Source organism: Corythoichthys intestinalis, chromosome 18, assembly GCF_030265065.1.
Source record: "Corythoichthys intestinalis isolate RoL2023-P3 chromosome 18, ASM3026506v1, whole genome shotgun sequence".
Taxonomy (NCBI): domain Eukaryota; kingdom Metazoa; phylum Chordata; class Actinopteri; order Syngnathiformes; family Syngnathidae; genus Corythoichthys; species Corythoichthys intestinalis.
The window spans coordinates 48,118,662-48,143,850 of NC_080412.1; the positions used below are offsets into that span (position 1 = coordinate 48,118,662).

At 42.8% G+C, this 25,189-nt stretch overlaps 3 protein-coding genes across 9 annotated transcripts in view; 2 read left to right on the top strand and 1 right to left on the bottom strand.

The window, feature by feature from the left end:
* Positions 1 to 14,297, top strand: pfdn1 (prefoldin subunit 1). Of its 2 annotated transcripts, XM_057820334.1 has the most exons (5): positions 1 to 403; positions 4,189 to 4,223; positions 4,571 to 4,737; positions 4,811 to 4,895; positions 14,051 to 14,297. In XM_057820334.1, the coding sequence occupies exons 1-5, from the start codon at positions 175 to 177 to the stop codon at positions 14,132 to 14,134; spliced, it is 600 nt and encodes a 199-aa protein (XP_057676317.1). In that variant the 5' UTR covers positions 1 to 174; the 3' UTR covers positions 14,135 to 14,297. The 2 variants fall into 2 exon arrangements, with proteins under 2 accessions (XP_057676317.1, XP_057676318.1); XM_057820335.1 differs by lacking the exons at positions 1 to 403; positions 4,189 to 4,223 and adding an exon at positions 3,643 to 3,788 and having other exon boundaries at positions 14,051 to 14,195.
* ttc1 (tetratricopeptide repeat domain 1) lies at positions 14,167 to 16,813 on the bottom strand. 3 transcript variants are annotated; one of them, XM_057820331.1, is made up of 8 exons: positions 16,616 to 16,813; positions 16,127 to 16,307; positions 15,980 to 16,040; positions 15,617 to 15,729; positions 15,487 to 15,523; positions 15,270 to 15,418; positions 14,395 to 14,449; positions 14,167 to 14,327 (listed from the first exon to the last, which is right to left on the bottom strand). In XM_057820331.1, the coding sequence occupies exons 2-8, from the start codon at positions 16,304 to 16,306 to the stop codon at positions 14,197 to 14,199; spliced, it is 726 nt and encodes a 241-aa protein (XP_057676314.1). In that variant the 5' UTR covers position 16,307; positions 16,616 to 16,813; the 3' UTR covers positions 14,167 to 14,196. The 3 variants fall into 3 exon arrangements, with proteins under 3 accessions (XP_057676314.1, XP_057676316.1, XP_057676315.1); XM_057820333.1 differs by lacking the exon at positions 16,616 to 16,813 and adding an exon at positions 16,459 to 16,591; XM_057820332.1 differs by lacking the exon at positions 16,616 to 16,813 and having other exon boundaries at positions 16,127 to 16,451.
* Positions 15,615 to 25,189, top strand: part of coro6 (coronin 6) — a 21,419-nt gene continuing 11,844 nt past the window's right edge. The window contains exons 1-2 of one of the 4 annotated variants that reach the window (XM_057820327.1): positions 15,615 to 18,315; positions 18,987 to 19,420. The gene's annotated coding sequence lies outside the window, so the exon portion shown is untranslated. The remainder of the gene's footprint in view (positions 18,316 to 18,986; positions 19,421 to 25,189) is intronic. The other 3 variants (XM_057820328.1, XM_057820330.1, XM_057820329.1) reach the window with 3 other exon arrangements.

Genomic DNA, 25,189 nt, shown 5'->3' on the forward strand with positions numbered 1-25,189 from the left:
AGGCCCCGAACAAGGCGCGGCGAGCCGGCCGGGGCGGGCGGATATCCGGTACGAACGTAGCCGCCGCCACTCGTCTCCGTCGAGCGGCACGGCCAGACGGTGGCCTGACGCGGGTGCTAATTTGGTGGCCGGACGGACCGATGGGCACAGGCGGGAAGAGATGCCGGACGAGAGATGTTTTTTTTTTTTTTTTTTTTTTTTTTTTACCGAAATGACCCGAGAGCCAAAGACCCGGATAAAAAAATAATGCAGTTTATACGACCGCCGTTCTTGGTGAAAAACATGCCGATCACATCAGTTTCACAGCAGACATTTGGACAAGTGATGTCAAGTAAGCATGATGGCACAGTGGTTAGACGATCATTTCAACATGCACCAAACCGCAGTCACAAGAAGTCAGCCGGTCAGTAATGCATTCAGTACGCTGTAAATTTATGACGTCTTAATCAGATCATTCTTCTTAAATCTAGTCAAATAATTTTCCCTATCTCGTTTTGAGTGTTAAAGACTAGTCAACAGATGAATCCGCCAGATTATTCCACTTACTTGAAGTACGTAAATATTGCCATTTGTTCTTATTAAGCCCATGCATCTAAAAAAAATGGGTCATTTTCCCCCTAAATCAAGAATGATGATTTCAAATAATGTTTTGAACCATTCCTACACTGTATAAAGAATTCAAGGATTTTTTGCCAGAAAAGCTCATTTTACGCAAGGCGGCCGCTAGCCTCATTCACTAACATAGTAGCATTGTACTCCATCAATATACGTAAAATAAACGCTAACTGCACGGTTTCTGTCGTGTTCCATGAAAGTAACACGATGTTGCCTCATTAGAACGTAAGAGACGTGAGGAAGAAGCCTACAATCAATGTTGTTATGTGCTATGCTTTGATGGCCATACATGTTGTTTACTAGCTGCTGCTGCTGCATTGTTTATTTTATACTGACTATGATCAGTATTATTCTAGTATTGTACTATCTATGAAGAATTCGGGGATTTAAGCATTTATTCACAAGAATTTTCACCAGGAAAGCTACTTTTACGCCAGGCGGCCGCTAGCTTCATCCGCTATCGGTACATAGTGTATCATGATAATTATAGTAATAAGTTGTGATTGTATATAGAATGTATTAATAATCTATTTACATATTATTTATGATTGATTCTGCTGCTTTCCTCCGGTATTAAGTTTCTGATGTTAAATTCAGTGATTTATTAGCTGTTGAAAACTTGCAGTAAAAAAAAAAAATTAAAAAATGAAGTTGCTATTTTGGTGAAAAGCGTATATGTTAAATATTGCTATTGATCCTGAAATTATAGGTGATTATCTCCGCATTTGGTGATTTTTTTTGTGTGCATCTGCTTCAAAATCTGAGACTGTTATAGCCATTTTAAGTTAGGGTTATACTTATATATAAAACAATTCATCTGGATTTTATAAGGGAACGACTTTGAATTTTTGGATGCCGCTGCTCATGGAGACTCATATATGACTAAGGTAGGGGCCTGTTTTGGTTTGAGGTCGGGAGCAACTTGGAAATATTTGACGTTTTTGAATATAGGCCCGTGAATCGGCCCCGTTTCCCGTGTCATGTCAGCTATGATTTAGCTTTGGTACGTGACACGAATGACATTTGGAAAGCAGGCCATCTAAAGAGGGTTGCGACACTCCCATAGGGATTCATTATACCATTTTACTTCCGGCTTTTCCGGGTTACGGTGACATTTGGAAAGCATATAAAGAGGGTCGCGACACTCCCATAGGGATTCATTATACCATTTTACTTCCGGCTTTTCCGGGAAGTGGAGCCTCGGTTAGTTCCAAACATGGCTTCGACGAGGGCGGACCGCATTTGTACAAATGGCTGGCTGTCAAATATACAGTATTTGGAGGTAAATTGATGAAAAAAAAAACGGTCCTTTTGAATTTTCAACAGTCTGTATTCTGTCAGAAGCGCTTTATGATGTATATGTTGAGCTTTATTTGTATGCGGGTGGCGTAATCATACGTATATTTTATCTTGGTGACAAGCGATTTTCTCCTACTTTTTAAGCCCACTCTGCTAACTGGGAATGTATCGCCAGGGATAAATTCATGAAGTCGCTACCTCTTTGAAATGGTCAACTCTTTTAGAGACCCTTATTGACGTCCACACTCATCGGTATTTGTATTGGTAGACGACCGGCTTTCGCGTGCTTATTAGCTCGATTTTGTAAGCTTTGAACTAAGGTATCACCCTCATGGAAGAGTACCAAGTCAATGCATGACAACCTGTATTCTTTACACCAAAATGTTTGACAAGATTATATTTTAGAGATGTGTGTAGATTGAAATGTGATGTCAACAAATAAGAAACGAAAATTTATAATAGAAAACTAATTGAATGTTTTTCTTTAGGTTACATTTTCATGATCCGCTTCTGCTGGGGACAGCTGCCGGTGCCTGCTGGCTGTGGGCACGAAGCCCATTTTTCGAAGAGCAAAAAATTCAAAAAGCCTTTTATTTCATGTTTTGACGGCTGACCATTGCCATCCATTTTTTGGTTGCTCTTGTTCTTTGGGGAAACCATGCTGCACAGGGTTAGGGTAACCCAACCATCATCACAGGCCACTGATCTATAAAATGCTAGGTGTTAACAATGAACCATGACACCAATTTGGCCCGTTGTTCAATAAAAAATATGATTTTCTTTATCAAAGGGTAATACATTGTTATTGTTTTACATTTCACCAATAATACAATTTTGTTCCTGTCTTATAATCATTTATTTATTTGTGTTGCTTGGGTCCAAACTACATGAAAAATGCCTTTCAAAAGGTATAGGTTTGGTTTTGCTAATCAACATTTGAGTTAAGTGGGTAATATTTGTTAAATGTAATTTCTTGGTATTTCAGGTCAAACAGTCTATAAAATAGGAAGGAATATGTACAGACACAGACGTATTTTTATATATAAGCATTAGAAAGTACAACAGTAAAGAAAAGTGGGAAATAGAATTTAAAAGTCGTGACCTCAAACTTTTTGGGAAACATAAGTGTTTATATAGCTACAGTATGTCAATGCGACGAAACAAACTAGGATGTGCCATATGGAACTTGGGAACAAAATATGTTATACTTGGTGTTATCTTTAATATATTACCACAGGTAGGTGAATCAAGGAAAGCTAGACATTCTCTGAAAAACAGAATAATAGTTGTGAAAAAAGAAAAACCTAAATCATCGTCTTGCATTTCAATATAAAAGTCCATTTCCCATGCTAGTGCTAGCACAAACGGGAAACTTTCACTCCACATGGGAAAGTTCCCTTCTGCGTAACAGTTGACATAGTTTTCAGTTGTCGCCTTACCCCTCCAAATGTAAAACTAGCATTTAAATAGATGTTGCAATAATGCAATGACATAATCTTAGATACGCGATTTGATCCATTTTCCCCTGAATGTCGCAATGACCGCTGTGGGTTCCATTGAAAACCACTATTTGTGCTCGGAACAACCCTACAGGAACCACGTGACCACTTGCGGCGAGATCAAAGAGTGTCGCAACTCTCTTTCTACTGCTCTGTTGGAAAGCGCTTTCAATAACAACGTCACGTGTGCCAATGAGCGCTGCGCGGCAGCCGGAAGTAGGTGACGGTGCATTGCGCCTGCGCGGCAGCCGGAAGTAGTTGACGGTACATTGCGCCTGCGCGGCAGCCGGAAGTAGGTGACGGTACATTGCGCCTGCGCGCCCTACCTCGTCGATGGGGAGAATGGCGGCGCCCGTCGATCTGGAATTAAAGAAGGTAATTGACGCCACCCGCCAGTCGAATAGGTTCGCTGTCGACTTTTACAAACCGCGGCCATTTCGTCGAGCGATCTCGAGAGCGGCCAATCAGGAAAATAGACGATTGGGGCGGAAATGCGCTGCCGGCCGAACGAACGGGAGGCGAGCGAGGAAGTAGGCCGGACGGCCGGTGTTGTGCCCAAAATTGTCCCCCCTGACGGTAGCGCTTATTTATGAGGCTTTATTGAGCTGAAAACGTCAAATGTTTTCATGGACGCATTACAGTGATGGATTTACGACTGTAAAATCAGTTTTAAATAAATAAATGACACAAAATACTAGAAATGTATTTTGGTAACAAATCGTGGACTGGGCCACATAACCATCTTTGAACAGAAATGTATTGGTCTACTCTACAGGTTTTCACGACCATATCCCGATGACACTCACACAGGTATGACATTTATTAGTACAAGTAGAGCAAAACAATACATATTCACAATACAATATTTATTAGTTCAAGCAGAGTAAAATAATATATATTCACGGTAAAAGAAAGTAGTTTCTGTGTCCATCGATTGGTAAGAAAAAGCTGTTTGTACGAGTGACGTGTGGGCGCTTCCGTGGGGGGGGGGGGGGGGGGGGCATTTCACGCGGGGCGGCTAATTTTCAGCAAAACATCGGCCGGCAGAGGCAGGCCAGCCCGAGGTTCGGTTTTCGAACCGTAGAGTGGCCACGTTTTTGCACTCCCGAGTGTCGTACGAGGGCTCTTGATGGTTTGCGGCCTATTTGCGTCGCTAGGCCTTCTCGGAGCTGCAGGTGAAGATGATCGACACGCAGCAGAAGGTGAAGCTGGCCAACCTGCAGATCGAACAGCTGACGCACGTGCAGAAGCACGCCAACCTCACGCACGCCGAGATCGATACGCTCGGCGACGACACGCGCATGTACGAGGGCGTCGGACGCATGTGAGTCGAGTCGAACCGAACCGAACCGAACCTGCCCCCCAAAAGCACGTAACTCATCCGGCCATCCTTTCAGGTTCATCCTGCAGTCCAAGGAGGACATCGCGCGACAGCTCCAGACCAAGCAGAAGACTGCTGAGGAGAAAATCAAAGAACTGGAGGTTGGAACTCATTTCTCCCCCAAAAAGATAACCACGGGTGGACAAAATCCTACTCTCACCAATCTAGTTTGAATGTTGCATCGAGATGCTCATTTCTACAACATCCATCTTTAAAAGTGGATTAGGAGCGTTTTACTTGATTGTAAGGGGAAAAAATTGGGCCAAAAAACATTCCTTTCGTGCATAAATTGATTCCAAAAAACCCTTGCTGGGAACCATTGTATTGAGTGGTTGCCACGGACATCTAGCGCTGTCAAATCTATTTTGAATCGGACATCTAGCACGGTCAATATGGAACCCCGAAAGGGTCCAAAACATAGGCGGGGTTTGACTTTTAGGACAGGGGGGGGCACAACATGTTGATCAACCCGAAACACAGTTTCAGCAATAAAACTAACTTCCAAGAATAATTATAATAATAAGTTGAAAATAAGTGTTTCTTTGTTTCCCATCATTTTTTAGGGGAATTCTAAATCAGGCTGCTTAGGACAGCTTTCCTTTTGGCCAAGATCGTTGAATATGGCACGCCGGCAAGTTTTCAGAAATTGCAACTTTGTGTTAAAAATGGCCCCGGTTACAAAGTAAACACTACAAACTTTCTTTAAATGAAGGACTATTTACTTAGGTTTGATCACGGACTGACATGTAGAGAAGTTCTCCTCAGACATATCCTGCCACGTTAGCTGCACACAATAACCGCCGCACTCTCACCGTTTACGTCTTCGCCGTGTCGTTAAGCGTTCATTTACTCCATATTTATGTTTTCGATGTTACTTGTTTATTTAGCACCTGTGGATAACATTGAGAATCCAATTGAATATAAAAGAGGGCTTATTCACCCACCGCCACAACAGCTTTGGTAGCAAAATATTGGAAGGGTGCAAAATTTGTTGTACAGTTAGTGGGGCAAATTGAAACTCCGCTCACCATTTTGGCGGTGCTCTCTGGCTTTTCACGGTCCACATTTTCAATCCTCGGTTCTTGCTCAGTAGCTGCTGTCGCTTTTGAAAGCTTCCAAGTCGGAAAAAAGGACGTTTCTTTGTTCCTCAGGTGGTTTTGGCTAAGCAAAGCTCAGATGCTAGTTGTGTTACTTTGTATTTGTGGGTTTCTTGAATAAGACAAATGAAAGGGTTGACATTTTTTACTGACAGATCTGCAATTACAGAACAGAAGAGAGGCATCGTCAACAGGAACTGTCCACCGGCGGGCAATTTCTCAGCCGTCTCGAGCTCGCCGCCTAGCTCTGACTTCCGCGCGCACGCTGTGACGAGTAGACGTGACTAATGGAACGCGAAGATACGATTTGCTCGTATCGTTACAATAGTCACATGATCTGTTCGAAAAAGAATTTTAACCCATTATCATTTTTTTTCTTCATCGCTTTCCTTTTTGCTGTTTGCTTTATTGCTATAGACACTATCAGAAAATACTTCATTATAAAATCATATTTAGGAAAGTCAATTACATGCAATGAAACTAGGGCTGCAGCTGTCGAATATTTTAGTAATCGACTGAAAATTCTATCGATTCATCGAGTAATCGGATAAAACAAATATATTTTTAGGTGAAGAGCAATTATAAATATACATGAGAAAACAAGACATTTCATCTAATCTTGAACCATTTTCAGTCAATCAGTGTCTTTATTTTCGTTGTATATTGTTGAAAACAGCTAACAATTGCATCTCAGATGTAATTAGAATAAAAAAAAAAAGACTAATTCACTGCTTTCACTCAAAAAAACTTTAGATCTTATAAAAAAAAAAAAAAAAAATGCAGTGATACCTCAGCTCACGAACTTTTCGCCTCAAGAACATTAAATTTGCGAGCATATCGTCTCTGCTGACGAACTAGTTTTCGGCGGACGAACCAAACCACGCGGTCGAACAGCGCCACGAAAAAGCTGACGCACGCTCATGGCGTCCCAGTTCGTTCCCTCCCTTTCGTTGAGTGCGGACGTGGTTTGTGTTTGATAGACATTTTGGACCATATTGAGTGTACTTTTGCTATTATGGGGTGGCGTGGCTCAGTGGTAGAGTAGTTGTCCCCCAACCCAGAGGTTGTGGGTTCGATTCTTCGCCCTGATGAACTCGCCTAAGTATCCTTGAGCAAGATACTGAACCCCACGTTGCTCCTGGTGCTGTGTCACCAGTAGGTGAATGGCGAGATAGTGTAAAGCGCCTTGAAAGGTGGAAAAGCGCTATATAAGTATAACACCATTTAACACCATTATGGGACCGAAAAAGACCCCACCACAGGCTAGTGTTAAGCCTAAGAAGACATTAAAGAAAATTACGATTGAGCAGAAGAAGTAATAAATAAAACGACTTTATTATACAGTACAGTTTATTTCTTTAATTACAATACAATAGCACATTTATTATACATAAAATAAGGTATATTTTTGTGTAGTTTTAAGGCTTATTTAGTAGAAAATTATGTTTTATGGGGACCTGGGAACGGATTATTCTCCTTTGAATGGTTTCTTATGGGAAATAAATGTTCGGAAGACAAACTTTTCGCCTTACACACACTTTCTGGGAACCAATTATGTTCGTGAGCTGAGGTATCACTGTATATATATATATATATACAGGTTGACCCAAAAAAAAGTTTACACTGCAATAATACAACTTAAATGCCATGTTTATTCAGCTTAGAATTAGAATTGAATCACAAATTATTCATTACTGTAAAGAACATGTACAGTACACTCTATTTTTCAATGTGTCCTCCCTTAAGTGTCACAACAGCCTCCAGGCGCCTGCGGAACGCTTCTTTATGTAGGATGCTGTCATCTTTTCCCAAGATCTAACAATGGACCTCTCCAAGGCTGCCACAGAAGTTTGTGGCTTCTTACAGGCACTGTCCTCCACAGTTGCTCATATGCTGTAATCCAGGGGATTGAGATCTGGACTCTGGGGTGGCCACATATCACCTTTGGTCCGCACAGATCCAGACCCAGGTTTTGGTGAGGCTGTTTCAGTATCTTTCAGCTTCTTTTTAACTTTGTAGACTGCACATCTGGATATTCTCAGATTTGCTGCAATCTCAGTAGGTGTCAGACCGGCACGCAGCAATTCAGGTACAGCTAAAGTTTTCTTCATTTTCTGCAGAAGCACAGGAATTGTAGAGACGAGAGATGACCAGCTGCATTGAGTGACCTTAATGTATCACTTAACCATGACAACCTATTTAGATATGTTTCAATGGCTTTTAAACAAGCAGTCAACTGAGTGTAATCTTTTTGGGGGTCACCCTGTATATATATATATATACCTAAAAATGCCGTTACGCTTGATAACACACATTACTTAAAAGTTAGGATTTTTTCCCACGTGTTTCAATTGAATTTCTATTTGTGTCAAGCCATTTTTAAGTTCTAGTTAAGTTTTAAGTTCGTCTAAACTGTAAATCCTGATAGGATTTGGAGTTTTTGCAGTGTTCAAAATAAATGTATGATACAGGCTGTATTGGAGCACATTAGGGACCAGTGCTACTTGGTGTTTTATCCAGCAATGACTACTGAGCTAAAATCGATAGTTAGCTTTATTAAGTTTTTATTTTACACCCTCATCACTCCACAACGCTATGTTATGTTAAAGCCTGTATGCGTGAGCTAGTGACAGTAACGTTAATATTATTTATTAGCGTTTAGCGCTCTTTATTAGCGCTTAGCGCTCTACTGCTTTAAGATGGCGGCTGTTTACTAAGGCTGCCCAGACGCGGCCGAGTCTGTCATTTCGCATCTAGTTCGACATACATGTGATCTCTATGAGACTCATCAGACGCTACCTGCTATCAACGCAGCATCGTGCGGGCCAGTATTTAGCAATGTCGGCGTCGTTTGTAGCAGCTGTCGGCTGATGTAAGTTTTTTGTTTTTTTTTTGCTTCTTCCCCTACGCACGTGACATCAGCGCGCTGTCCCGCATTAAAAGTAGTCCGAGCAAAACGTGATGCTTAGAGCTGTCAAAATAAACGATTACTCGAGGTGAATAAAATTACTCGGATCAGTTTTTATTCGTTTCAGCTCTAAATCAAACTTTTCGGCCACCGGAGTGGGGCTGCCCCCCCCCCTTAAAATCGGCTTATGGTCCAAATGAAAAAGATATTGAAATAAATACCCTTTGATAAATAACAGACAGATTGCATAATGTGGCCATTTTATTATGAAAAGGCTTTTACAAGACAGTCATTTTTCATCATGTCCTTTTCCATCATTTGATTTAATCTCAGCACAATGAATGGTCTTCTGTCAGTCAAATACAGAAGGCGGCCGAGTCAGTTAAGCAATTGGCTGGATGGTGGAGTCTGCTACTTTCAGAAAGAAGTTGCCGACCGGTCGGTTGGATAGTCACGAAGGACTTTGACCTCGGCCCGAGCGAGGCAAAAGTTTCTTTTTGACGAGATGCTTTCTGGAGGTGAACGGCCCGACTCCGCCGCCCTATTTACCTTCATTTTCGGACTATAATCCGCTACTTTTTTCCCTCATTTTGAATCCTGCGGCTTGGGATTCCAGTGCGGCTTATTGATTGATTTATTTGGGTTAATAGTAGGGCTGTCAAACGATTCAAATTTTTAATCGAGTTAATTACAGCTTAAACATTCATTAATCGTAATTAATCGCAATTAATCACAATTCAAACCATCTATAAAATATGCTATATTTTTCTGTAAATTATTGTTGGAATGGAAAGATAAGACACAAGATGGATATATACATTCAACATACGGTACATAAGGACTGTATTTGTTTATTATAACAATAAATCAACAAGATGGCATTAACATTATTAACATTCTGTTAAAGCGATCCATGGATAGAAAGACTTGTAGTTCTTTAAAGAAAAATGTTAGTACAAGTTATAGAAATGTTATATTAAAACCCCTCTTAATGTTTTCGTTTTAATAAAATTTGTCAAATTTTCAATCAAAAAAATAAACTAGTAGCCCGCCATTGTTGATGTCAATAGTTACTTACACAATGCTCATGGGTGCTGAAGCCTATAAAATCAGTTGCACCCAAGCGCCAGCAGAGGGTGGCAAAACTCCATAAAACACAATTAACAAGTGAGCGTTTCACTGTACCGTCATTTAAATCTGTCTGAGCGGGGCATCTGCGTTAATTGCGTCAAATATTTTAACGTGATTAATTTAAAAAAATGAACGCCCGTTAATTTTGACAGCCCTAGTTAATAGGTAACACTTTGACAGCAGCGTCATAAAACTGCCATAAGACTATCATGGGCATTGATTTATGAATTACCAAATACCAATCAAACAACTGAAAACAGTAACTGAAGAAATAATTGAAACAGAACATGAATTTTGATTGGTATTTCCACTTGGAGCGCCGCAATGCATGCTAGGAGGCATGTTGGACAACAGCCTTGACAGCAGAAGTTGACCGTCTCCCCCAAGGGAGCAGTGATGGCCGAATGAAGCTTCTCGAAGCGATGAGCCTTTGCAGCCAATTAGTTCAAAGCTTCATGGTGGTTGATTTGGTCTCTTGACAGTCCTATGATGCTGCTGTCCAATAAAGTGTTACCGGTTAATGTCTTTTGGTGTAAATTTCCCATAAGTGTGGACAGTGAGGACAGCTGCGGCTTATTGTCCAGTGCGGCTATCTATCAAATTTGGTGGGTGCCGGCTTATAGTCAGGTGTCCCTTATAGTCCAGAAATTATGGTATTGGACTGACATAAGACAATTCATTGTGCTGAAAAATGACGCGAAATAAAAAGGCATTATGAAATAAAAAAACAAACAAAAAAAGCTTGTAAAATCTGATTTTTTAAAATATTGGCTTATTTTACAATTTAAGAGCCATATTACACAATGTGATTGATCAAAATCATTTCTTTCGAAATGTTTTTATTGTACCCTTTTGGGGTTGCATACGTCAATGGCATGCAATGCGTTAAACACTACTTGGGTCTGGGATCAACTTTAGAGTGTTACTTGGGGCTGTTTGTATTCATTTTTAGGATTGCATGTATAAGGCGGAAAACAGATATGACTGAAAAAGCAGTTTCTGCTCTTGCACTTCTCTTTAAAAGAAACTGCTGTATTTTAAGGCAAAACAACTGTTGCGTTTGATAGAACAATGTCATAGCAGATTCATGGCGCATGAAGCCCCCGAACTATTTTTAATTTGTCCGATTTACCCTGGAAACCCCTGTTTACAAACGTTGCGCAACCGCTTTTGTTTCAACCCGGCCATAAAATGAAGGTAATTATATTTATCATTTAAAATGTCATTTTTAGCCTAGAATCATCAATTGATTTCTAATATTTAGACATTTAAAAAAAAAAAAAAAAAAAAAAACTAAAAAAAATTCACTCGCATAGTTTAAACTTTTAAACAAATTATGTCACCATGAAAAAAATGGTGTCTGTAAAAACGTCACGGATATCTACATCATAACTATCGCTTAATTGTATTTTTTGGGTTACTGTCGCATTCTCTCAGATATATTAAATAATCGTTTCAAACATAGAAACATTGAGGGAAAAAAAAACATTTAAAAGGGTAAATATATGAAAATGAAAATCTCCACCACTCCTTGATGTCTGCGATTTCTGCATCATTAACCTTGTTATATGACCGTGTTTCGCCCATAAACCCCCCCCCCCCCCCCAAAAAAAAAAAAAACTCACAGCTGTGTCTTGACACTCAGTTGCCACGTTTACATGGAGCCAAATATTCCAATTACAATCGGAATGTGTTCCATATAAACACCTCATTCGGAATGAACAGGCCCAAACCGAATGGAATTTCATTCCGATTCACAGGGGTGGAATATTCCTTTTCCCAAACCGATTAGAAGTAAAATTATATCATGTAAACAGGGAAGAGGAATGGTGTCTGGTTGCGTTCTTTCTGCACATGCTCCGTACTGACGTGGTGACGTCACTTTGGCTACGTTCATACTACAGGTCTTAATGCACGAATCCGATTTTTTGTCATATCCGTTTTTTTGGCGTGCCCGTTCAGACTGCCTTTATCCATTGAGACCGTTCAAGTATTACGCATGCGCACTAATTTGCGGTCCGACACGCCCTGAGCAAGATGACCCGCATGCGCAGAAGCATCAAAAAAAATGACACACGTCATCCGTCATTCCAGGGATATCATATTTTGCTTTTCAAAAGGAGGACACAAATAACAGACATAAATAATCCCCGTTTAGGCTTATATTCAAAGTTTATATGGATCGATAGCATGCACGCACGGTCCATGCACGTCACACACACATACGGGCAGTTTGCCTCGACCTCGGCCGTGTAGGCGATGTTGAAATATTGCTCACTTGGATCAGAGAGAAAACTGAGCATTCTCAGGCTTATCCTCAACCCATTTTTATTTTTTATGACTGTTGTCAAGCTCAGCCCTTCCCCAAAAGCCATGTTCACTGCAAGCTAGGCGCTAATAACGCACAGCGGCACCGCTATGGTAAGCGTCTCTCTCGCTATTTGATGACGTAATTGCTGCATGAAATCCGATTTGCGGGACTGGACAGTACAGACCGCCGCGACAGTCTGGAAAAATGTGGCCCAGATCGGATTTAGACCACATACGAAAGTGACCCAGATCGGATTTGAAATGGTCCAGTTCTATGCGACTTGTAACGTTCAGACCGTCAAGTTAATGCCTGACTCGAGTCGGAAAAACGCGAAAAAATCGGATTCGTGCATTAAGACCTGTAGTATGAACGTAGCCTTTGTGACGTAAGTAACGTCACTTGCAACATGGCTTCCAAACACAGCGCACCTAATTGGAGTCCGGCGGAAAGATTGTATTTAATTCAAACTTTAAAAGAATTGAATATAATTGCTCGCTTAGACGGGCGTAAAACGAGGAACAGTGAACTATTTCAAAAAGTTCACGAGAGGTTACACGAAGCCGGAATAGACCGGAGCGTTGACCAGATTAGAAACCGGTGGAAAAGCGGCTACTACAAGGCAAAAGAGCAAAACAGCAGAAGCGGATACGATCCCACAAACACAACAAGTGGGTTAAAGTTAAAACAGCAGCACTCCGACGATCGATCTCCATGTTTTGCAACGTGACGCTTTGTTTTGATTCATCTGCGCATGTCAGACGGCAGTTGTCAAACGTCCTTTCGGAATAAAGGCAGACACATGTAAACGCTGGATCGGAATAGATGAAGTGACATGTAAACAGCTGATCTGAAATTTCCATTCGGAATGATTTGAATCGGTATGAATAAAAGTCAGCATGTAAACGTGGCTAGCGATACATGCTACATGGAGTTTTTGGATGGAAACAAGTACGTGATAATATCTCGTTAAAGTCATGGCGTCTGTAATTCTGCTCTCGCGTGCTCTCACCTCCAGATAGGGTTTTGCATTAAAAAAAAAAAAAAAAAAATTAAATGCCCTCCTCCTCTTCAAAATTTTTCTTCCCAGAGACTATAATAGAGATTAAAAGCTTTCACACATGCATATCGGACAATTTTGAAAGTTGGCCAAATTGGGGGTCTCAGAGCGGAACTTCAAGTCACCTGAGTGTTTTCCGCCATAAATGTATAAAATTCTAAATAACAATAACAATAATTGCTACTTGCCCTATGAAGGGTTACTTTTATTTGTCCACCGCGGTGACTACTGGCCTTGAAAGGGTTAAAAACATAGGCAGCGATTGGGGAGGCAGTGGTCTATAAAAGTTGTAACGCAATAAAAACAACCAAAATATATGTCCCACGATGAAAAGTATTTCATAATGGGTCAAAAATGATTTTTCCAACAACTAACACCTAGCGGTCCTTTGCTTTGCTTTGCCAAAACTACACCTGAGGCGGCAAGACGTATATTTCCAATTTCCTTCAATCTAACAACAGCAACAACTGAGCTTGAACACGAACAGTATCAAAAAGATATATTTGAAGTGAACACTGCATTTTGGGGTCGCCGATATGTTGTGCCCCCCTTCCCGCTAAAGTCAAACTCCGCCTATGGTTAAAGAAAAAAACCTTCCTTCTATTTATCTACAGTATGATTTCATGGTTGTGTCCCAACAGTATTTGTATTGCTGATGAAATGCGTGCGTAAACTAGAATTTGTTTTCGGTGTCTGAGCAAAAAAGAATGGATTGGAAAGTGCAATTGACACTGCGTGTTTGTCATTTCCAGCAGAAAAAGGCGTACCTGGAACGCAGCGTCAAGGAGGCGGAGGACAACATTCGGGAGATGTTGCTGTCCAGGAGAGCTCAGTGAATTGTTTGCGCATTAAAGCCACAGACGGACGCTAACGGCAAAGAGAGTTTTTATTGGCAAAGTCACGTGTGGTCGGGCTTGTTGACAAAGTTGATAGAATAGGAGCCCGTGTCGGCGTCCCGGTCCACTCGGAAGTTGCCGGTGGACAGGCCGAACGGTCGCAGGACCATGTTGCCCAGCTCCTTCAGTTTGCCTGTCGAGAGAGAGAGGCGTCGGGTGGTCCGTCAGTAAACGCCGGCGCGTCGCGGGCTCCTACCTACCTAACATTTCCTCCTTCAGCTTCTCGTTCTTCTCGTGGATCTGCTGAGGTAACCGCTGCGGGAGGCAAAAGCAAACGCTCGTGTTCATTTCAAGCCACTACCAAATCAGCCATCCTGCCCTACTCTGCTTCAAAAGTCTTCCATTTCAATTCCCCGCGATTCAGCTCGAATATTGCAGACGACGGTGTTTAATGCCATTACAATTCCCCGCGAAAATTGCAGACGACGCGTTTCATGCCAGTGCCGTAAAACTTTCTTTTATGAACGCTTGTGCACTAAATACGAGAGTTTGAGAATAATACGGTACGTTGTCCGCAACCGATTCGAGTTGCGGCCTTTTCCTGGTTGTAGAGGTGAGCGGGCTTCTGGGAAAATTTCATCCAAAATGGATGGAAGATTTATTTAAGAGGCGGAAAGGGAGACTGGCGGTCAAAGCCGTCGAGTCGCACACACCAGTGGAAAAAAGGGCAGTCTGTGTCAGCAGTTGTGTTTTTCTTCTTCATTGGAAATGATCGCCACATGTTTTTGAAGGTATCTTTTAAAATGGTGCGAGAACCCTGCTGCCATTGACCAGTCGCAGGCCAATTTCCCAAAAGGACTTTTTCCGCCGTCGAGGCTTCGCTTCACAAATTGCCCAGCGTCACCCGAGTCGCTTTCCCTAACCCGGAAGGCGGAGGGTTTCCAAAAAGGCCCGTTGACTTCAAATGGCCCGCAGATGGCGAAAAAGCACGGCTCCGGTCCATCGGAACCGGACGGACTTCGATGCCGTTCCGTTCCCGAAAAGCCCGATTTTCGACCTCTTTCTTCAGAACGGAGCTTCGCGTCGCCAGCCGAATCGGTCGGGCGCTAGCTCCGGCGTAGAAACCCAAACTCACCGCGCAGGCCCGCCTGGCCGCCGCGTGCCGGGGATCTCGCTCCAGCACCTTCTGGTAGTCCTCCAGCGCCTTTTCCAGCTGTTCCGTCTGTTCGTAGAGCTCCGCCCTCCTCAGCAAGGCCTTGACGTAGTCCGGGTTCAGCTCCAACGCTGACGTTCCACAAAGTAAGCGTCAACAAACGCCGTGCCGAACGCCTCCCGTAAGCGACGCCACTCACCCCTGGAGCAGTCGGATATCCCGTCTTCCTTCCGTTCCTGACGCCAGAGAGAGGGAGGGAGGGAGGGAGGGAGAGCGACTTATCGTCAGCCGGCGGGCGAGAGCGCGTGCGGCACGGCGCGTCACATTACCAGGCGGAGTCTGGCGGCCGCTCTGTTGGAGAACAGGACCGCTCGCTCTGAGGCGAAGCGTCGCGGACACAAACGCAGCGCCCGCGTGTAGCTTTGCTCCGCCGCCGACCAATCTGCACAAACGCCACGTGGCGTCGGTCAACTTTTATTTATCCGCTGGCATTTGGAATTGCAAAAGCGGTTACACCCGATGCTCTTGTAGCGGACGGACAAGCATTTTCAACGGCTACTATTTGTCATGGGTGTAGATAGATGAACTAAAATATGCATTTGGTTAAGAATTATTTCCTTGAAATAAGTCATCATTTCCCCATGCGTGCCGGTGAATGTGCTCAAAGCAATGTAGACTGCGGGTGAGCTCACCTCCATTTTTAAAGTGCGAATTGCCCTCCTCCTTCAAGGTGAGACTGTGCAGCCGTCGGCTCTGAAGTCAGCAAAAAAAATGAAAAAAGGCGAGCGAGCGAGCGAGCGAGCGCGCGCGGGTGTATTTCAACGTTGATCGACGTTTACCTCCTCCTCCTCCTCTGTCAATTTGTCCTCTTCCTCGACGTCGGAATCATCTTCAAGCGTGTGTTTGGCCTCCGTCTCCGGCCGCCTTCTGTCCTCGTCTCCACGCTCCAGAGACTCTTGGCAGTCAAAAAAGTCCTCTCTGTCCAAAGTGTCCTCCTCCTCGTCCCCCGGCCTGCTCATGCTCCACAGGGGGGAAAAAAGATGGTACGTCACTTGGGTGCAGTTGTCGGTGGCAGGGAGAACCGCGCGCGGCTCTATCCTACAATGCTAGCTCGCCTTCACGAACCGAGAAGAGGTTCAAAATGGGATGCGGAATGACGTTGTTTACTCACGGAGTCTGTGGCTATAGGTTGAAGAATCTAATGTAAACGCGCAGATAGCAGCAGCACCCCCCCTCCTCCTCCCCCCCGTCGCGATGTCAAATCATAGCAGGCGCTCCAAAGGTCTTCGTTAGGTGAAATGGAGAAGAAAAACGGCTTTGTCACCTACCTTAAAGCAACGTTAGCCTTCGATCGATGTAGCCATAGAGATCGTGTATTTCAAGCTAGATGTCAGATGGCCGCCGCTGTGACAGCAAAGCGGACAGCCATTTCGGCTTACTGGTCACGTTCAAGTCAAACGGACTTTGAAATGGCTAGCAATTTTCTAATGGCTCGGCTCGTCATCAATATTAAACATACAGCACAATTCAAAAGTTGAACTCTCATTTTAGAGGAGCAAATCGCCCACCGTTACGTCAGTTGCTGTAATGCGCGTCAAAGAAGTTTCACCGACGCAAGATGGACGCTAGCTCTTTGCGCAGCAGACGCCAGCTTTCAACATCTAGCTCCATATGATGTCTGCGATTTGAGCAAAGTACTTCCGCGTGGCCTTCCCTCTTGCCTCTTCTATGTTTCTTGTAATGACCACAGAAATGGCAGTTTCTAGTGACCAAACGTCCTCTTTTGTCCGTCCACTTTTTCCATCTGTCCGGCGGGCTTTTATAAATTCATGAACATTCTCTGCACAGAATACTACTGTGCTGCCCGTGACGTGTTCCCAGAGAGCCTGGTTCTGCTTTGCTCGCTCGGTAATAACTAGGGTTGGGAATCTCTGGCATGAAGCCGATTCGATATGTATCTAGATACACAGGTTACGATTCGATTAAAAAACGATACATTTTTAAGGCCGAGCGATTCGATACGATTCGATATAGTTTAAGAACGATACGGTTCGATACAGAGTGAAAACGATACGATAGTAAACATTTGTTGTGTGTGTTCGTACAGTATTTTAAAAATATAAAAAAGACCACATTTTTTAATAGCAAAATTAACAAAATTTCATACCAATGTTATGTTTTATTTTTTATGAGAAAAAAAATAAGGCTTACTATATGACCGTCATTTTCTTGGATGGGACTGATAATACAATAAAACTCCAGTCACAGACAACAATAAAGTGCAGTAACTCAATTACTGTATTTCCTGGTGTTTTTAACACAAGAGGTAAGTAATTTAAGTACAAACTTTTAATGTAAACATCTAACAAACAAAAAATATTAATTATATGCAGCAGCTCTTGAAAAAAAAAATTAAACCTGCTAGTGTTATCATAAATAAATAATAAATGATGCTTTTCGACTGGTATAATTGGGGGAATAAAAACATAGCATTTTCGACAGGTCAATAATCATTACTTTAACCTAATACACAGCAAAGTCATTCACTTATGCCCGTGCTTCCTCATTTTTTATTGCTCATCACTGTCCATATCTTTTTAAGCAGACTGCGTTTCGTGGAAACAATATGCCGCCCTTTCCAGCATTGTAGTGGGTTATTTTTCAGGGTTAAAAACTCACGATTTCTGTACCACTCCACACTTCACACAAGCTCTGTCCCATGCGAACAGATCTGGCTGCCTTCATCACCTCAAAGTCTGACTTTTGTTTTCCTGGGTGCGTTGAAAATCAATCACAGCACGTCGCTGCCGTCGGTGATCACACTGTCCATTGTTTTAGCATGTTGCTTCGTTGCCACTACTAGTTTCGTTTTCGTTTTGGGCTGTGAAGAAAACGCTACACTGCGTACGTTACAGTGGTTTCGTTAGCTCTCGCGTTGTTATGACACGCCCGTGACGATCAGGTAATGACGGCGACTAGTAGCGGTTCTGCCGAAATGCATGGGAAGTAACTTGTGGCAACCACGACTGTGAGTAGTGCTTGTCCATATTATATCATGCGTGCGGTCTCGATCTAAGTGTGCGCTGTGTGGTGAATGACGCGCACTTGTGTCATTCACTGGAAGACACAAGCGCAGCATGTGAAGTAAAAGCTGAATTATCATATTAAGCTATACATTGAACTAGGCATTAAAAGCCGATTCTTGTGCTCACGATAGCCGAATTCTATCTCTACTATCGGTTCACTGAATATTTAATGGCTAATTACTGCCGAATGGTAACTTTACTATCGATACATCTGTATCTCTCACCTGGAAAACCGGATATCCGGTCGTATCGGTTTATCGTTCTCAAGCTTAGTAATAACAGAAAACAGACGTCGGAGCAGTGTTGTCCCCCGAAGCGCTTCAAGTTGAAACACGCACACAAAAAAAAGGCTACTGCGATTTAAAAAAAAAAAAAAAAAAAAATAGTGTTCTTGCGAGGCTACGCTTTGATTGTTATGATTTCACTTTTATCAAAGCTGGATTTTCTAGAGGGTTATTATTTAGAACATTTCAGATGATTTATTTATATGGTGAGAATTGAAAAGACAGCTATTTTGTTCATTCAAGGATGATTCGCTAATACAGAAGAGGCATAGAAAAATAAATCATTTTTTAAATTTCATGTTTTTAACATGATTTTCCTTCCATATTAGAAAGGCTCGAGCGTTTACGTCACAGCAACACGGGATCATGCGAGATTTGCGACAACGCACGTCTGCATCACGGGACATTGCAACTTTACGGCAAATACAAATCAACTACGAGTGCCAAAGATGGAAAAAAACGTGCCAGTTCGATACAGAGACAAACTTGTTATTATGGCGAAGGACAGATATGTGAGCAAACTTAAGGATGTGAACAATGTTGAACCTTACGAGCAAGCCAAACAGCAATGGAATAAAGATGTCGACAAGCTTCCACCACTACGCGAAATGGACATCATGCTGTATTTAGTGTAAGTTACTACACTCATCAGCAATTCCGAAACTACAAATCGCTACAAAGCTACAAACAGTTTTGCTGCGGATGGGTGAAGGACCTGCACATTATGACCGTAGCAAACGGCAACATCAGCGTTCTTGCAAAGGTAGGCAATGTGTGTTTACATTTTCATTGTCGTGAACATCTGAATTTGTGCTGTGCTGAGCTGTGATAGTTAAGTGACAAATCAATGCTGTGTTTTAGAAAACAGATTTGTTGCAGACAATGTAGCCTGTGTACAAACTCTTTGCCACCATCTCACGGCAACATGTTACAGCTTTTTCATTTAGAAACGACAGGAATGATGTCTTATGAAGACAATGCACATGTATGCATGCTAGTTGTTTAGCCGTAGCTATAGCTAACAACAGGCCGACTTAGGGCATAAAGTTTGCGAAATTTGCGTAGACAAACCAAATGAACTTACCGGAGTGGAAGTGCATAGAGCAATCTCTGTGTGTAACTGGAGAATCAAACGTTATGCCCTTCCTTCTGATCGAGGCCACCCATGTTATTCTTGGACGTTTGGTAAGTTCAGATATGAGCTTTCCCTCGCCTTTTCTCCATGTAGGGATCCGGAAGAAACTCAATGGGGTTCGTCGAGCTGTACATTCTCCTTCCTATTCGATCGGTTGTTGCAATTCTTTACCGAACAATAATTTCCAATCATTTTTAAAGAGCGACCTGAGTCGAAATGCCTCACTGTTGATGTTTCCCGGAGTTCTGACACCGAACTTATTGCTTCCAACATGGCGATAGGGACGGAAACCTCGCGAGTGCCACGTCATACGCTCGAGCCTACCTGTCGAGTAACCGCTGAGATTTTGAATTTGTGTCTTGGGTTATATGGTTATAAAACTGAATTTTCTATCCAGTCAGAGGAGGCGCACTTTTAAATATACTGAGTGATAAGGCATCTTTGATTGAACTTTGAGTAAAATTGAAGCCGAGTGTCCTCTTTTTTTTGCAAATTAAAATATGATCACCCTACCTTTTTTGCGCCACGGACCGGTATGATGTAGGCTTTTTTTTTTTTTTTTTCACGGACCGGCAACATGTGGCAGAAAATTGCCATAAATATAAAATAGCACGACGTAGGGAAAATGTAACTGACCATTTGCCGAATCGGCCTCTTTTAAAAAGCGGCTTCTACTAAAACTTAACAAATATCCTCGGTCGCAAGCATAATGAGTTCTTCTCCAATCTCAAAAGGTTTCTTGGCTTTAACAATACTGTTCGTTCAGCACGAGGTCTAAGCGCATTGGCTTTTGATTCCACGGTTTTTAGCTTTTAGCCACATATTATGCAGAATGGATTTTGTTTGGTTGTAGGCTCCTCTTCTGACTCAGCAGGTGTCCTTTTCCCCGTAAAAGAGAGTTATCCAAAGACGTCACCGCTCGCAGCTCACGGCGCAGGCAGCTCACCTTGCCGTTTACATGGACTGACACTGACCTGCGCACACTTTAGTAATGGCGGTCAACCGCTAGAGGGCAACGTACACAAATCTCTATTCGGATGAGTCGAGAGGCACTGGCTAGATTGCGGTCATTAACAAATTATAGTGATCCCTCGCTACGTCGCGCTTCAAACTTTGCGTCCTCTGTCCATAGCAGATTTTTTTCTTTCAATGAAAATGAAAAATACAGATGAGCTGTCCCAAACCGATCGCCTCATCTTACTCTTCCAGCCCTCTCTCCCCCTCCCTGCTCTTCGTTGCAGCAGTCAAGCAGTGCACTGGAGTTGCTATTTAAAGTTAAGAATGATTGACAGACGTTTAATGTTTGAACTTGCCATAGAAGCGGACTTCAACACGCCGCATGTGTCAGTCATTGTTTAACCTGTTAAACAGTTGCTGTGGCAACTCATTGTGTGTAAGTGAGCAGCTTGTGTGGATTTAATAAAGAGAAGCATTTTTTTTATTCTTGTCTAAAAATAATTCGGTGGGACAGTAACATGTTTAAAAGCTATAATTATTACATTTGAAGTGCTTAAAAACCATTTATTAAAATATATATGTATACATAAACTTTATTTTATTTTTTTGAGTTATACTTTGGGGAAAAAAGAGGAAAAACATGTCTTATCTCTTTCCAGTTCTAAATCTGAATAGATACATTGAACACACACAAACTGGTCCCCGTTAACCGCGAAAGACGAGGGATCACTTTATTTATTATATCACTGCAGCCCGGTAGTAAATGCACCACGGTGGTTGGGGATTACCCTGGACAGTTCAAATTCAAAGGGACGGTAGGGCCATAACACTTGTTACAATGGGGAGAACAAGTATTTGATACACAGCCAATTGGCAGTGTATCAAATACTTGTTCTCCCCACTGCTGGGTATCAAATACTTGTTCTCCCCACTGTACTTCTCAGGATGCCCAAATTGTCCCCACCCCAACTTTGAAGCAAACTTTATAGCATTCTATCATGAGCTCAGTTAGATTGTCTTCCCATATACTGTAAGTGTAGTGGCCAGAAATGGCACAATGACATAATAAGTTAACATATGCAGGCTTGTTCCAAATAAACTGAACAGGAGGCTAGGACTGGATAAAACTGTCGCTACATCAATGTCCAAATTGCACAAGCATAATCAGTAAGCTTTTTGATGTCACACGGACACGTTTACCGTTCTCTCTGATTACGTGTAACGGGTTCACGCAAGTCCGTTGTGTGGAAACCACCCTTTCCTCATGTGGGTGCGCTGGCAGGCAAAGGGGGTAGCCCGGGCTTCTGGCTTTGCGGTCAGAGCACCCGCCTGCCGTGCTGGACGCGTCGTGCGAGTGGGTTGGAGTTCTGTCCTGGGTAAGGGTACGGATTGTGTCGCGCGGCCCGGATCCATGCAACATCGGCGACATACACACCGGGCCCGGATCTAGGTTTACTTACCAGAGTGGGCGCCCGCAATGCAGGCTTTTAAAAAAAAATTTTTTTTACCCTCTGCATTTCTCCGGGCTTGGGACCGGCACAAGTAGATCACTGGCTCGTGTCCCATTGAGGCTGCATTAATTTTTGGGGGGTTTATTTGTATTTTATCTTTTTTTTTTTCCCCATTCATCTATCTACTTAAATCTACCTAACTACACCTACCTACCTATCATCATGTCTGTCTATCTATCATCACATCTGTCTGTTTGCCTATCGGTCTGTCATCATATCAATCATGTTCATATGTCTGTCTGTCTCTCTGTCCATCATCGTATTTGTATGTCTGTCATTATATTTATGATATACATCTGTCTGTCTGTCTGTCTGTCTGTCCATCCGTCACTTCAGTTTCACACCTGTATCATGTCAATCACATTCCATCACATCATCTGTCAATCACAGCATCAATTACACCTCTATCATGTATCTGTCTCTCACATAAGTTTCTGTCTATCACACATCTGTCTTCTCCAACATCAGCCTTTTGTCTACCATCTATAGGAGGAGCGCATGAAGCAGAGGCCCAATGCAGTAGCAGGCTTGTTTGCAGGCTTGAAATAGCAAAGCAGGGACATCTTGCCGAGTTCACCGAAGCTAGGTTCATACTACAGGTCTTAATGCACAAATCCAATTTTTGGCCACATATGTTTTTTTGGCGTGCCCGTTCAGACTGCCTTTGTCCACTGAGACCGTTCAAGTACCACCCATGCGCACTAATTCGCAGTCCGAGATGCGCTGGGCAAAGACCCGCGTACGCATCAAAACAAATACACATGCCAGCTGTACGTCATTCCAGAGTGATCATATTTTGATTTCCAAAAAGAGGACAGAAATAACGGACATGAATAATCCCCGTTTAGTCTTCTATTCAAAGTTTATATGGACTGAGAGAACGCATACACGCACACACGAGCCTTGAAAATGACACAGGTGTGTCAGTTTGCCCCGACTCGGCCTTGTGTGAAATAATGAAATATTGCTCTTTCGGCGCACAGAATGAAAAACAAAAATTGTAAGGCTTATTCTTTTCTTCATTTTATTTTTTATGACTGTGGTCAAGCCCGCTTCGTGCTTAAAAGCAGAGTTCAAGCTAGACGCTAATGCCTACATGGCTGCCGTCCTCCCAGTGGCGCCACCAGGGGGTGGCCACGGCCCCCCCCCCCCCCCCCCCCCATAAGTTTGTTGGCCACCTCGCTTGCCAGTATATCGTTAGATTGTTGTAGCATCAGTTATGCTGCTGTCACATTAACATTGTGTTGGGAAATATCTAGTTAAGATATGATTGCCTCTGTACTTGCTTTTATTTGTATCTGCTAGCACCTGCTTTTCCCCAGGAATTATTTTGTTTTGTTAAATGTGTACCTTATGCCTAATATACACATAACACAACAAAACAGAATTGTTGTGGAACTCAAAATGTTGACTGGACAGTTATGGAATTATGCACATTAAATCATTAGTAACATCAAATATTACACAATACACCAAAGTACGTTAGTAACCGTGTCCTGAAGTTTTTCGGATAGTTTTCCCCTGACCTTTTTACTGCAATAATATCATGAAAACATGAAATTATAGCTTTTAGTTTTGTTGTGTCACCCCAAGATTTTAAAGGGGCCCCATCTGGCCACCCTATGAAAAATTTCTGGAGGCGCCACTGCGTCCTCCGTGCCTCTTGCTCTTTGCTGACGTAATTGCTGCACGAATTCCGATTTGGGAGTCTTGACAGTTCAGACCGCCGGTCACGTTCTGAAAAAAATGAGGCCCGGATCGGATTTCAACCACATACGAAAGTGACTCCGATCGGGTTTGAAATGGTCCACTTCTATGCGACTTGTCCCATTCAGACCGTCAAGTTAATGCCTGACTGGAGTTGGAAAAAAAAAAGAAAAATTGGATTCGTGCATCAAGACCTATTGTATGAACCTAGCCTCGAGTGTCTGTGTGGCCGAGTGTAGAGAAGCGTGCAACTATGTATGTCTGAGTAAACTTTTCTTTTCGCTAATTGGTTTTTTAGAAACATCACCGCTTGAAATGCAGTTTCTGTCTGCTGTCTGTGTCTCGCTGGTGATTCGTGGATACGTTGCTGGGGGCGTGTTTTGTTTTGTCCCAGATCACCTCTCTCATACCCCTTTCCCACTGGCCAAAAAACCCGTGTCAACCGCTAACAATCGGCTTTTGGTGGCAGTGGGAAAGGTGCAACGACCCGCCTCGACCCGTGTCAATCAACCCGCCAAGCGACCCGCGTTAAAATCACCTCGGCTCTGATCGTCATGCAGTGTGAAAGCAAAACCCCGGGTCAACAGTCAACACCCTAATCTACGTGGTGACGTAGGCTCTTACGTGATGCGTCATAACAACGTGCCAGTCGCCGGATCAACATACGGCGAGCAGTCGGTGTAATAGCGTTAGCAATAGCCATAACAGATGAAACAAAGGCTCTTCTTCCCCTTCTGTGACTTACACGACTCCTTTCAGTTTCAAACCAAAATTCACGTCGCCTACGTTGCCTCAGCACAAGCAGAGTGTTGATCCTTTACTGCCATGTTGCTCTGCATTGTTTACTTCCTTGAACCGAATGAATTCGGTCGCGTGGTCACGTCACGTAGCCTTACGCACGGCTGAGGACGGGTGGGGGTTAGACGGGTGAAAAAAAGAAAAAAAAAACTGCTTTTTTTTTTGTCAGTGGGAAAGGTGCCAATTGCTAGTGGGTTGCGTCGGCTTGGAAAAAACACGCGTTGACCCACTAGTTTCAGTGGAAAAGGGGCATCAGTCTCCTTCTGCGCTACAAGCTGCACACTTCTAATAGTCCGTGCGACTCACAACCAAGTCACTTTTCTATGTTTTGTCTGGTGGAAAACGGCTGTCCACCCAATCATATGGTAATGGTACAGATATTGTGGTATTTTTATTTTTGCTGACCGAATATTTAGTGTAACGA